The following is a 13306-nucleotide window of genomic DNA, read 5'->3' on the forward strand; positions in this document are numbered from 1 at the left end:
AGGTCATTACAGAATCAGTAGAAAAGGTTGTGAGAGAAGATGAGAATGACGTTGCTGCCCATCTGAATTAAGATGCTTAAAATAAGGAAAAAGAGACATATTTTCAAAACACTTTGCACTCAGTCATAATAGTGTTCAGCAAAACTAGCTCAAAGCTGTTGTCATCAAGATGAAGCAATCCCTTTGTTGGTAATGATATTAATGATGTGCCCATCAGCAATAATGCAGTAGATGATACAATCAATAGGTTTCAGGAAATCAGCCACAAAATAGAGAATATGCCTAAACAAAGAGATGCAGCTAGAAGAGCTGATTTAAGCATCATGTTGAATCTGTGAATTTTTTGAAAGAGGTTATGCATTATTTATTTCTCTGTATTAGCATGTTTAAATATTTAATATGAATAAAATTATACAGAGATTCCAATCTTTAACAGAAAGTCTTTAAAGTAAGTTATTCAGGGGCAGATCATGCCTGTTGTCCTGGCTTTCCTATTGCTATTCCCTTAGCAGACAAGATCTACAAGTTCATAGAATAGCGTGGAGTGGAGTGGAGTGGAGTGGAGTGGAGTGGAGTGGAATGGAATGGAATGGAATGGAATGGAATGGAATGGAATGGAATGGAAAGAAATGTTTTAATTGGAAGGGACCTATAACGATCATCTGTTCCAACTGCCTCACCACTTCAGGGTTTACCAAAGGTTAAAGCATGTTTTTAAGGTCATTGTCCAAGTACCTCTTAAGCACTAGAATGCTTGGGGCATCAACCACCTCTCTAGGAAACCTACTGGTGAGGGTGAAGGTGTGACCACTTTCTCAATAAGGAAATGTTTCCTAATGTCCAGTCTAAACCTCCCTTGGTGCAGCTTTGATCCATTCCCATGCATCCTGTCACTGGATACAGTGAAAAGAGGTCAGCACCTCCCTCTGCACTTCCCCTTCTCAGGAAGATGTAGAGGTTACCCCATAGACTCCTTTTCTCCAAAACAGACAAACTCAAAATCCTTAGGTGCTCCTCATGGGGCATTCCTTTCAGCCCTTTCAATAGCTTTGTTGGCCTCATCTGGATGCTTCACATCCTTCTTAAATTGTGGAGCCCAGAGCTGCACACAGTATTCCATATAAGGCTGCACCAATGCTGAATACAGTGGGATAATCACCACTTTTGACTGGCTAGTTATGCTCTGCTTGAGGCACTCCAGGGTACTATAGACCTTTTCCTTTTATTCTTTTTCAGAGCAACTAAATTAGACCTTAGCCTTTTTGTGATGTCAACAGTTGACAGTGTAATAATACCTTCTTTCTGAAGTATATGCAGACCATTAAATATATGATGGATGAAAAATTAGTATTCCAATATGTTGTTGCTTTTATACACACAGAGGACCTGCCACTAAAGTAGGTAAACTGATTTGTCTAGTAATAACCTGTTGGACTTAATCAAGATTTTGCCTCTTCTACTTTCCTAGTTGCAGAAAGTACTTTTACTTGCAAAATCAAATCAGTTAAACTAAAGAAAAGAATCTGTTATTTTGTTAGAAATAATCAGGCTTAAAATGAAAAAAAAATAAATCAGTATATATAATTCTCATTGTCTCCATGTAGGATAAACTTTAGGTATCATGGGCCGTAGAGCTGTAAAAGAAATCTAATTTCAGATATGCAGATATCCTATGTTACAGGGCTAAGTGTTGTATGATTTAATTATGTTATTCTCAATTATATACAGTTACAAATGTCCTAAATTCTCTGTTGATGATAACTTTAAGTGGTTCTACCACTTATTTGTTGAAAGATTTTTCCAGTTTAAATATTACTTCTGCAGAGCCATTGCTGTCAAAACAGTAAAGCAAGACAAGTGTTTTTTTAAATTTAATTGAAGCTTTTTGTAGTTCTTTTTCCCTAAGACAGTGTGTGTCATTAAACCAAGTATAATCCAATGAATTAAATTAGGAATGGCTTATTACTTATCAAAATTATTTTGCCTTTATTCTTAAAACCTATTAAATTTGAGAAAGCATGTTCAATGGAGTACTAATGTCTGATATGTGGGGTAAATTTTCCACTGTTCAAGTTAAACATAAGATTTCTTGTAGTTCTGTTGGGAGTAAAAGCTGGCAAAGAATTGTTAAGATTTTAGTTCACAAATTTATATATTTTTCATGGATGGTTGTTTATTTAAATAGTAAATTCTGATTCTATCATCTCTTCTTCATCTATGAGCCAATTTCATCCAAGGACTGCAGTAACTTAAGAGGTCTTCTGTTCTTGTCTGCACTGCAGTCTGGAATGTATTATATTCATGTACCTGATACCATTTTTTAGGACCATTTTATAAGACCATTACCGATTCTATAGGACTATTGCTTATTCCACTTCAGATGATGACGATGATGATTACAGATTAGCAAGGCACCTTACTGGATAAACAGGATTCAAACACTCCAGGAACTGCTGGATTAGATGTTCTATATGACGTTTAATAAAGCATTGTGACTTAATCAGTATTAGAAAATATAGAGCTGAGCATAATTCAAAGACCATATTTGCTATGTTAGTAAGATTTTCTGAAATCAGAATAGCAAATCTTATAAACCATACTCTGCCATTGAAGTAGACAGCATTGTAGAACTAATGCAACTGTTCTAGGTTTCAATATGAATACATTACACGTATAAGAAATGTCAAGCATTATAACATACCTTTATTGATAAGTATGATTATAATATGCCCTCTGGCACCGCAAAACAACTGTGTATAATAATCTGTATCTTTTTTTTCTTTCAAACCTAAAGATTAATTCATTTACACAATTCTCAATTTTAAATTATGGGCAAAAAAAAGATAAATAAATATGTCTTCTTTAACTGAATGCAAAAATTGATTCATATATTTTAAGAATTCATAAAACTAGCAGGGGATTCAATACATCCACTTGAATTGTACATTACTGCTGCTTTACTACACTTAGATACAAATTGAATTTAAGTTATGTATTTTTTTTAGTTCAATTAACAAAAGTATTCCTTTCACGATATTTGTTTCTACTTGGTTCATTGCTCTTTTGAATGAAGGAATCCAAAAAGAATTATTTCTCATGGAATTCTAACCTTGTATTATAATCCAAGTAGTTGGTAAAGCTTAATGGTTGTAGTGATTATTTTTTCTAGAGATATTTAAGTTTTGGAAGTGAGACACCATTATGTGTATGTAAAAACAAAACATTGTTTACATTTCAGGTGAATTATTACGTCTCTCTTAAGGATTAATTTAAATCATCTGTCATTTAAATTTTTGTGGTTTTGCTTTAAATTAACTTTTTCCACACTTATATTACTATTAATATAACACATAACTCTTTCACTTCATGCACTATAGTTAATTACGTTTTCCTTATCCCTCTGCTTTTGTGAGTATATTTTTCATTTTGTATCTCATCTTTGTATATTATATACAAGTTACTTTTAACAGCAGAGGCTTCTAAATGACTTTTTGATGACTAACAGGAAGACATTTCATACCTTATGCTCTTTTTAGCTTTTGAGTTCTCTATGAGAGTAAAACAAATTACTAAGTTCGGAAGGAAGTGATTTGGACCACATATAGCATCATTCTTTAGATATGTTGCTTGAGATTGGAAGTACAACATTCTATACTCCCAGCAGAAACTTGTCTGAAAAAAAACCCTACATCAGTACCTAAAGAAAGAAAGAAAATATGAACTCAAATTAAAATACAGTTTCTACTTTTTGATGAAAATATGTATGGAAGGTTGGAATCAAGTGTAATAAGATCAGTCTTGTTAGGTAGTTCTGCCACTGAAATGTAAAAAAGGATCACAAAGATCTGTTAAGAATTGCAGTGCTTGGATTCTATAGGGACTATTTAGGCATTTTATTCCCTTTCTTTGGTGGTGGAAATAAGTATTTATATGTATATACACTTATGCCGCCCCCATATATACTTTTTTTTTTCCCCAGGTACTAATTTATCTAGAAAAATAAAAAAAAAAAATATTTGTCAAGATAGTGGAAGTAATCAAAAATAGTATTAAAGTTTTTACAGTTTAAAAAAGGGGCCCTCAAACCAATTTTAGATACATTTTATATACATTATCCTATTATTATTATGTCTCATCAGGTGCTACAACCATTGAAAAGTATGATCTCAGAACAAATATATGGATTCAGGCGGGAGTGATGAATGGCAGGAGACTTCAGTTTGGTGTTGCTGTCATCGATGACAAGCTCTTTGTCATTGGAGGCCGGGATGGTTTAAAGACATTAAACACTGTTGAATGTTACAACCCGAAGACCAAGGCTTGGACTGTGTTACCACCAATGTCAACACACCGGCATGGCTTAGGTAAGGAAAAAAAAGTGCTTTAAGAAGATACCACATTTTGTATATGTCATTTGTAAGGTAAAACTCAATGCTTTTAAGTTATCATGGCACTCTGACCTGTAGCAATAACCAGTTACATTGTTGATGTTAGATCACTAAGAATATCTAGATTATGAAAGTACATTTTTATTATTTGTCAATATAATACTGAGAATAAAGTTTAAAAAAAATTAAACAAACCAAAAGGGAGATGAACAGGGAAAGAAACCCTGAAACTTACACCGGTTAGTGAGAAAAATCAGGTTTTTATGCACTGATTTTTAGAACAGGATATTTATATTTACCAAACAGTCAAGGTAATACTTATTTGTAATCAAAACACTGTGTGTTTTCATTTATCCAGTACAGCAGGAACTAAGAGCTGTAAATGCTCTGCCAGTGATGAACTGATGTACTTTGCAAACTACTAGCACCAATAATTTTGTCATGACTGAGAACCTCTTTTACTGTAGCCTGGTTTATCATTTTTTTTTGTTTTGTTTTGTTTTGTTTTTTTAATAGCATTATCCCTGTTCTCTACTCAAAGAAATATAGATTGGGAGAGGGGAAGTGTTGTTGTTATTTTTTAAATTAGGCAAAAATCAGTTATATTGTTTCAAAATTCAGTTATATTGTTTCCCAGGAAAAAATAGCCTTTTTAATGTTCTATACATATTACAAATATACACATTAGTGGAAAAAAGCTTAATTCACCCAGTAACATGAGTAACTTTGCAATGTTACAAAGATAAACTTTTTTTTATTCTTGACAGTAAGGTAATTAAGTTTTCTTGGTCAAAGAAAGGAGTTTAAAATGTACAGAACATACTCACTAGAACATAACTTTTATAAGGTATAGAAAACTTTTAATTATCTGTTCTGCTAAATCACTTACTGTGACAGAGACATTACAGTGTTTCAGAAGCCCCATCCCTGGAGGTGTTCAAGACTAGGTTGGATGAGGCTTTGAGCAATCTGATCTAGTGGGAGGTGTCTCTGCTCATGGCAGAGGGTTTGGAATTAGATAATCTTTAAGGTACTTTCCGATGCAAAACATTCTATGATTTTACGAAAAATAAAAATAGAAAAGACATGCTAGGTTTTGATGCCCTTTCCCTTGAGTTACAATCAAGCGCAAGTCTTCTAATGTACTACTGAGGCAGTAAGTTACAAAATAAAGGTTCTTCCCCACCCCCACCTCCTTGCCATTTGACACTTATGTCATAATACACATTTGTACAGTGGCTGGCATAATGCATTTTTCCTATTATATCTATCTTACCATAAAAAGTAGCAATGGGAATCTACGTCAAATGGCATCATGACACTAAATAGCTCTGTGATTTAAAATTGTTTCCTAAGTTTAAATTTAATTATAATACTGCAAAAATCCGTGTAATGTCTTTTTTTACCAGTGTTCCATAATTTTACAGAATCTGTTATTAAATTCAGTGCTGTTCCCAAGGGTGGTAAAAATGCCATAACTTAATCTGTAACACAGGAAAATATTAGTAAAACATCAGAAAAAGCCTGAGAGAGAAAAAGCTCCCAGTGAGAAGACAGATGGAACTGTGATTGAAAACTATTTGTGATAAGTTCAAAAATATGTATAATTTCAGATTGATAATTCTACAGATGCTTTTGGTCAACATATTTTAAAAATATAGTTTAAGTAGAACAGTACATGAAAGCTGAGGTTATGGGTGGAGAAAAGATGGCATGTTTCCTTTGAGTGAAAAAAAGAAAAACACAAGCATTTGGACACATGAGGTTTTTTTGACTTTGTGTGGAATCACTTTTGAATTTTTATATCGCATCAATTGAGGCTTTTTGTAAACAACATGTAAGATAAGGAAAGGCATATAAACTGTGATTTTATTGGTGATGATGAAAATGATTAAATGTAATTTTTTGGGAAGCAGTAGAGATGTCCTCTTTTGCTTTATTCGGAATGGTGTAATAGGAATGATTTATTTATTTATTTATTCCCTGAGAAGCTTAGGTAATGGAACTTAATTACTTTTCTTTATTTAAAATATTTTTCCCCAGGAACTCCACAAAGTTATTTTTTAGTAAATGTTCTTTATAATGAGAAATTAACCTGAGTAAGAAATCTGTGTTTCATTTGTTTTCTAAAATATGTGTTACGTTATATAGATGTAGTGATAATGCTGGAGGTACTTGAATTGTATTTTTTATACAAGATAGAAATAGGCACTCATCCTTTGGACTGTCTTTTTATTGACATCAGCAAAAATATTTCAGATGTACCTCACTGTAACTGATGTCACAACCAGCCAATACAACTCACTTATATCTGTCTTCATGTGATCGTTAATAGAACTATGTGTATAGAAGTTGCTTTATGTAAAAATTAAAAAAATGAAGACTGGCAGTTTTTAGTGAAAATATAGTGTAGGAAGTCATATGTTAGGTAGATTCAGTGCTGTCAATGGTAGATGAGTGCAAGCTATTGTAGTGGTAGTATTTGGAATAAGTGCTGCTAAAGTACAAAAAAAAAGGAAGGGGTAGACTGTGGGATCCAAGACTATTATTTCAAATAAAAATTATTATAATATCCCTGTGAAGAAGACCATAAGCCAGCATGGAATATGAAAGAGTAATAAGAAGTCAGAAAGGCAGTGAAAAGCACAAGTGAATCATAGGAAGGTGAAACCTGAGAAATGGGAAGACCAAATCAAACCCCATAGAGGGAAGACAGAAAGAAATTGAAAGAAAAAAAGAGGCAAAAAGATGTAAAATACATTGTGGATTCTAAGTTCAGCAAAGACATGGGAAACGTAAGTGCAGAATTGCTTTCCAACTAGACTTGATATGCTCCATAGAAGATGAGAGAGATAGGAAATAGGGAATCAATGACAGAATGACTTTAAATTCAGATATCAAATCCAGCATAATTGTGGTTAAAAAACCCTAAGGAACCAAACAGAAGATTGATACTCAGCTTGTTTTTCCATGATAAACAATTTAAATGCCTCAGTGAGAAATAAGGCTTCCAGTATAATTAAGGGAGAAGGGCAGTCCTTTCAGATAAGTGTCCTAAATTGTCTTGACCTTCACATGAACTCTGTACAGAATGTCTAAGCTCTATTTTTAGGCTAGATTTACACAGTTTTTTAAGCCTAGCCTTGCATTTTGGATTTTGGCTTTGTAAATATACTGATCTCACTCTCCATAGACAAACTCGTGTTATATTTGCAAGATGATCAGAATGAGAAGAACATGGAGACAAACTCCTGTGCAGTTTAGAGTGGGGACAGGTTAATTATTTTTACCCCTTGCCTCTTGGAATGCCTTTTGCCAGCTGGAATTGTCTGAATGAAAATGCTATAAATGCTATAAAAATATTCATTGCTGATGGAAAAGCCATGGATTTATTTGTATGGCACATAAGCTAGATAGAATTCAGAGGACTGAGGGAGTTTCCAAGTCTCATTTAACACATCGGATTATTGCTTCAACCCCTTGTTCTGAATCAGCTAAGGATGTCTTGTAAATGTACTCTCAAGGACCTCGGGGATATGCTTAAAGTTACACAGAATGTATACCTGCCTATGACTTTATTGTCATGAAACTGATATATGCAGGAAGGAATAGATGAAAGACTAAGTTCAAGAATCAGAAGAGGAAAGAAAGTATGTGAAGTTAGGTAGTTGTAGGATAAAACATGCTGGAATATCTTTGAAGTCAATAACAAAAATACAGCAATTGTAATTTATGCAAAGTCCAAGTGTAAAGAAGTTTATCTGATACCTGATTCCAAATGCAGCTGCATGCTTAAGCCCTTACATCCCTTCCTCAAAATGATAATAATAGGGATGTTTGAATGATTATTTAGTACTTCATTTCTCTTAGTAATTTTACTTTGCATAGAAGATTGTTTTTAAAATAATGTAAAAGCTTAAATTCACTGCCTCTATTCATTTAAATTTTCTCCTTTGTATTTTAACTCCAAGAAACTGAACAAAGTATTATTTCCTAAATTATGAAGTACAATTCGCTTTTTATGAATGCAATTTTGTATTAAATGCTAGTGACAAAAATGATAATCCGAAAAACTGACACTGATCAAGATGGAAATTTGCAATAGGGGCATGGACCTATAGATTTACAGAACACTGGTTCTGATTCTTTAAAAGCATTATGCATATTAGAAGTTACAGAGAATATAAATGCAGTTAGATGTCTTATGAGTTTTAAGAATAATAAATGTTACATAGAGTGTAATAGAGCAAACTACTTACCTAAAAAGATATTTTAGACTGATTATTTTTTTGGGGGGAAAGGAAAGTTATTTAGCTTTTCCTAACAAAGAGAACTAACTACCATGAATTATCTAATAGAAATAATTAAATTCTACCTATTCAAAGACAAATTTCAAAGCTATCTTGAACATTAAAGAAAGTATGTTTCTATTAATTCTGAAAAAGCTCAAGAAATGCTAGACCAATTTTTCATTTTTTCAGTCAGATGACTTTTTTTCCAGTGTTTATATGTATTCCACAGGAATAACTTAAGATCCACATGCAGGCTTGACATGTCAGAGTTGTATCATGAAGACACTGTCAATGAAATTATAGTGAAAAAACATAAGATATTTGGATTATTTATGGAATTTGAAGTTCTTAACACAAAAACCTTTTATTAATAGAAAAAGTCAATTACTTGGAACTAGATGTTTTTACTCAATCTTTCATCTTCATTAAGATAATGTTTATTATTATATATTAATTCAAATCCTTGTTTGCTGTTAAGAATGTTCTTGCTTTTTCTATCTTTATTTTATTCCCTGTCCATAGCTGTCTTAAAGTGTTAAATCAAAATATCACGGGAACATTGTGTATTAATTTATTTCTTTATCAGAAACTGCCTTAAGACCTCATTCAAGGAAAAATAAATAATCCTTATTGCTGATGAGTCATGACCCTTACTTACTTATGAGGCAACAGAAGATTCTGACTATTAATAAAGAAAAACAGCTCTAAAGTGCAAATTCATGTAAATTTATCTTTATATTTTCATTGATGCAAAATGTCACGAAACTTTATCTCCTGCATGATAAATTTATCTTGACTTTGATTTTATTCTTACCACACGGTAAATCTCTCAGGAGAATACAGGTTTAAAATGATGACATTAATCAATTTAAGCCTATACATTTTAAAAATCATTAACTGATAATTTATAAAATATTTTAACTCCTTTGAAATGTATTTCACTGTTGCCTGTTTTAATGATTTAACATTTAATGAGATCCTTTCAAAAAACTTCAGATATTTAAAAAGTAATTGTTGTTTATAAAATATTTTTAATGTTTACAACAGCTTAAGGCATGTTTACAAACTACACCTTTAGACAACTAAGAATTTAGGGTAGGGTTCATGCACATCTACCTGTGCAAATCGTTTGACACTGTCCCAGACAATGTTCTTGTCTCTAAATTGGAGAGATGTGTATTTGATGATGAGCTACTAGTTAGATAAGGAATCGTCTGGATGGTTGCACCCATAGAGATGTGGTCAATGACTCGATGTCCATGTGGAGACTGGATACGAGTGGTGCTCCTCAGGGGTCTGTACTGGGACCATTAACAACTTTCTTCCAGACATGTACAGTGTAATTGAGTGCACCCTCAGCAAGTTTGCTGCTGACACCAAACTGTGTGCTGTAGTTGACATGCTGGAGGGAAGGGATGCCATCCAGAGTGACCTTGATAGGCTAGAGAGGTGGGCTTGTGCTAACCTCATGAAGTTCAACAATGACAACTGCAAGGTCCTGCAGTTGGGTTGGGGCAATTCCAAGCACAATGACAGGCTGAATAGAGAATAGATTGAAAGTAGTCAGAAGCAAAGGAATTTAGTGTGCTAGTAGATGACAAGCTGAACATGAGTTGGCAAAGTGTGCTTGCAACCTAAGAAAGCCAGCCACATCCTGGGCTGCATCAGAAGTATAACTAGCAGGTCAAGGGAGGTGATTTTGCCCCTCTGCTCCACTCTCATGAGACCTCACTTGGAGTATTGCGTCCAACTCTGAAGTTGTCAGCACAGGAGGGGCATGGGTTTGTTAGAGCAAGTCCAGAGGAGGGCCACAAAGATGGCCTGATGGCTGGAGAACCTCCTTTGTGAGGCCAGGCTGAGAGGATTTGGATTGTTTAGTTTGCAGAAGAGAGGGCTCTAGGGAGACCTCATAGCTGCCCTTGAGTACATAAAGAGGGCCTACAGAACAGCTGGGGTGGGATTTTATCAAGGAGTGCAGTGATGGGATGTGGGGTAACAGTTCTAAGTTGAAAGAGCATATATTTAGATCAGATATTAGGAAGAAAAACTTTATTGTGTGATAGGCACTGGAAGAAGTTTTGGAAGCCCCAACCCTGGAGGTATTTGAGACCAAGTTGGGTGGGGCTTTAAGCAAATTGATCTAGTGGGAAGTGTCCCTTCCCATGGCAGGGGGGTTGGAACTAGACAGTCTTTAAGGTCATTTCCAATGCAAACCATTCTGTGATTCTACAGTTCTACAACTTGATGCATTCTATACATTTCGAATCTACTGTATCTTCTGCTCATGCAGGGAATCTGTGATGCTTTTGGACTTTGACATATTGGCATTCATAAATAATGCTTTCAGTCAGGAAAAACACATTCTTATATCATATATCTGCTTCATGACAATAATATCCACCACTTTGCTATTTGTGTAACATGAAGAAACAGTTTCCGCCTTTAATCTCTCCTTTCTTCTTTTACATTCTCATACAAAAAGTTATTCGCTAGCATTAATTAAACAGTGATGGAAAATAGAATGGCTCAAGGAGAAAGATTCATGTCCCAGAAAGGTTCTTTGTGTCAAGTTTATGTTGGAAATACTTTGCTTTTCTGCAGTGGTAAATCTTTCTGGATACATCAGTGTCTCACAAGGCAGTGCTATTCTGGATGTGTGTGTTCTCCCTCTCTTTGTGGTTATTTCTGTGAACAGCCACAGATATGAAAAAAACCCAAAACCAAACCAAGAACAACAGCAAGGAAATAAACCCAAGCAAAATACCCCAAACCTTTAACTACCTAGGCACTGAGCAGAGTGAAAGAGTTCAACAACTAGCTTACCAGGGCACAGCAATGCTCTGATGTAGCTGTATTTATGCTTTCAGAAGCATCTGCTAGAGATTAGTTTGAGGATCTTTCATTTCTGCAATATTAAATAGTGTTATGTACCTCTCTGTAGTTAAAGTATTATTTTTTAATGTTGAAATCTTAGGGGAAATATGTCATTCTAGCATTCACTGTTTGTTTACAGAAGACCTGAGCCTTTTCAAGTATCTTCTCTGCAATATTGATTTGCATGTATATTAGATTTTTGTTTGGATTTTTCTCCTAATCATCAGGAGCATTACAGGGATATTTTTTTTTCTGAATTATTAAGTGCCTTATCATTGTACTTTGCACCCTTATTAAGTAGAAAATCATGACCCAATTCACTAAAGGGCTACAAATCATAATGGCAACACTTACAATAATTTCTAAGTCATATTCTCAGGATAATAGTGCAGCAGAGTTGAGAATCTGATGTCTCATCTACAAAATTGAATGTAGATAAAGAGTCAGCGGGCAGATCTTTACTTCTAAAAATTTGCATTATGTTAACATGTCAGTGTAATATCTTTTGGCCCAAGAGGATGGGGTTATTTTTATAATTCTTTTAATAAGCCTTAATACCTGTCTATGAATAAATATAGGAAGAGGTATTTTAAACAACATGTCACTGAATATTCACGAAGGAAGGCAGGTCAGGTCTCATTCTCCAGTTTATCACATACTGAATTCCCAGCTTGGCTTATGGCAGCCCCGGATGCAGCATCCAGAGAACTATACTTTTAGTTCACACCCTGGTTGTGAAAACACCGAGTTTAATTAATCGACGAATAATTTAAAACAAATTGGACTATACCATCATTACTTTTCTTTATGCTGGCACCAGTAGTATGGAAAAAAAAGTGGTTTAATACTTAAAGAGGGTAAGAACAGAGTAAGGAAAAGCAGCAACGTTATTTATAATTAATACAGAATTGTTTAATATGCTTCTGTGGATACGGGTGAGAAAAAAATTTGTTAGAAATTTACAGCTACCTTGAAACTAAATAAATGCAGAGCTTAAAATGGCGGAACAAGGTCTGCATGTCACTTGATTAAGTTTAATACTTGCATAAAAAGTCACTGATTTATTTGTCTCCTCATCTTCCATGTCATAATACAGCATATGTCTGCCCTCTTCTTAAAACATAATTTCCTTGTTTAAAAAATTACTTGGGTACAATTCATCCTTCCTAGCTAAAATTCTGTGTCTCTAAAATATCAGAATGTAGTGTTAGCAGTAGGGCTAACACAATAAATAATCTTTTCACTGCCATTTCGTATCCAAACATGTCAGTTTGAAACTATATTCCCTCCTGCTTTATAAATCGTGACACTTATGAAAGTTTCACTGTGTGAAATTAGGTCTATCATGCAGATAAGAAAGGAGGGGTTAGAAATATGATAGGCAGTGTTCTGTTATTTTGAAACATCACAGAAGAGCAATTTAAAAATCCCTTTCCAATATCCAAGTATAAATAATTGAAACTGTACAGATCTCAGTACCTAATTGGACATAATAGGGGGTCTTGCTACATAGCTTTGTGAAGGCAATCAAAAGGAAATTGCCTGCCATTGCGCACTGGACAATGTTCTTTTTTAGATCTCATTTAGCTAACAAATGGCACTGTTTGCTTTCATAAATCTCTCCATCTAAATGCTTAGGAGAATTACTTTCCAGGCAGAAAAAAATTTCTTCCCAGTATGTAATAACATGGTACTACAGCATATTATCCTTCTTTATTGTATTTTTATTTATGACTCTATGTGTGATTTAAA

General features: G+C 34.0%; 1 protein-coding gene across 2 annotated transcripts in view; it reads left to right on the top strand.

The window, feature by feature from the left end:
* KLHL1 (kelch like family member 1) overlaps positions 1-13306 on the top strand; it is a 210313-nt gene that overhangs the window by 165792 nt on the left and 31215 nt on the right. For both annotated transcript variants that reach the window (XM_069880485.1, XM_069880476.1), the window contains one exon: positions 4140-4364. In XM_069880485.1, the coding sequence (XP_069736586.1) occupies positions 4140-4364 (225 nt within the window). The remainder of the gene's footprint in view (positions 1-4139; positions 4365-13306) is intronic.

This window comes from Phaenicophaeus curvirostris, chromosome 1 (genome assembly GCF_032191515.1).
Source record: "Phaenicophaeus curvirostris isolate KB17595 chromosome 1, BPBGC_Pcur_1.0, whole genome shotgun sequence".
In the NCBI taxonomy this organism is placed as follows: Eukaryota; Metazoa; Chordata; class Aves; order Cuculiformes; family Cuculidae; genus Phaenicophaeus; species Phaenicophaeus curvirostris.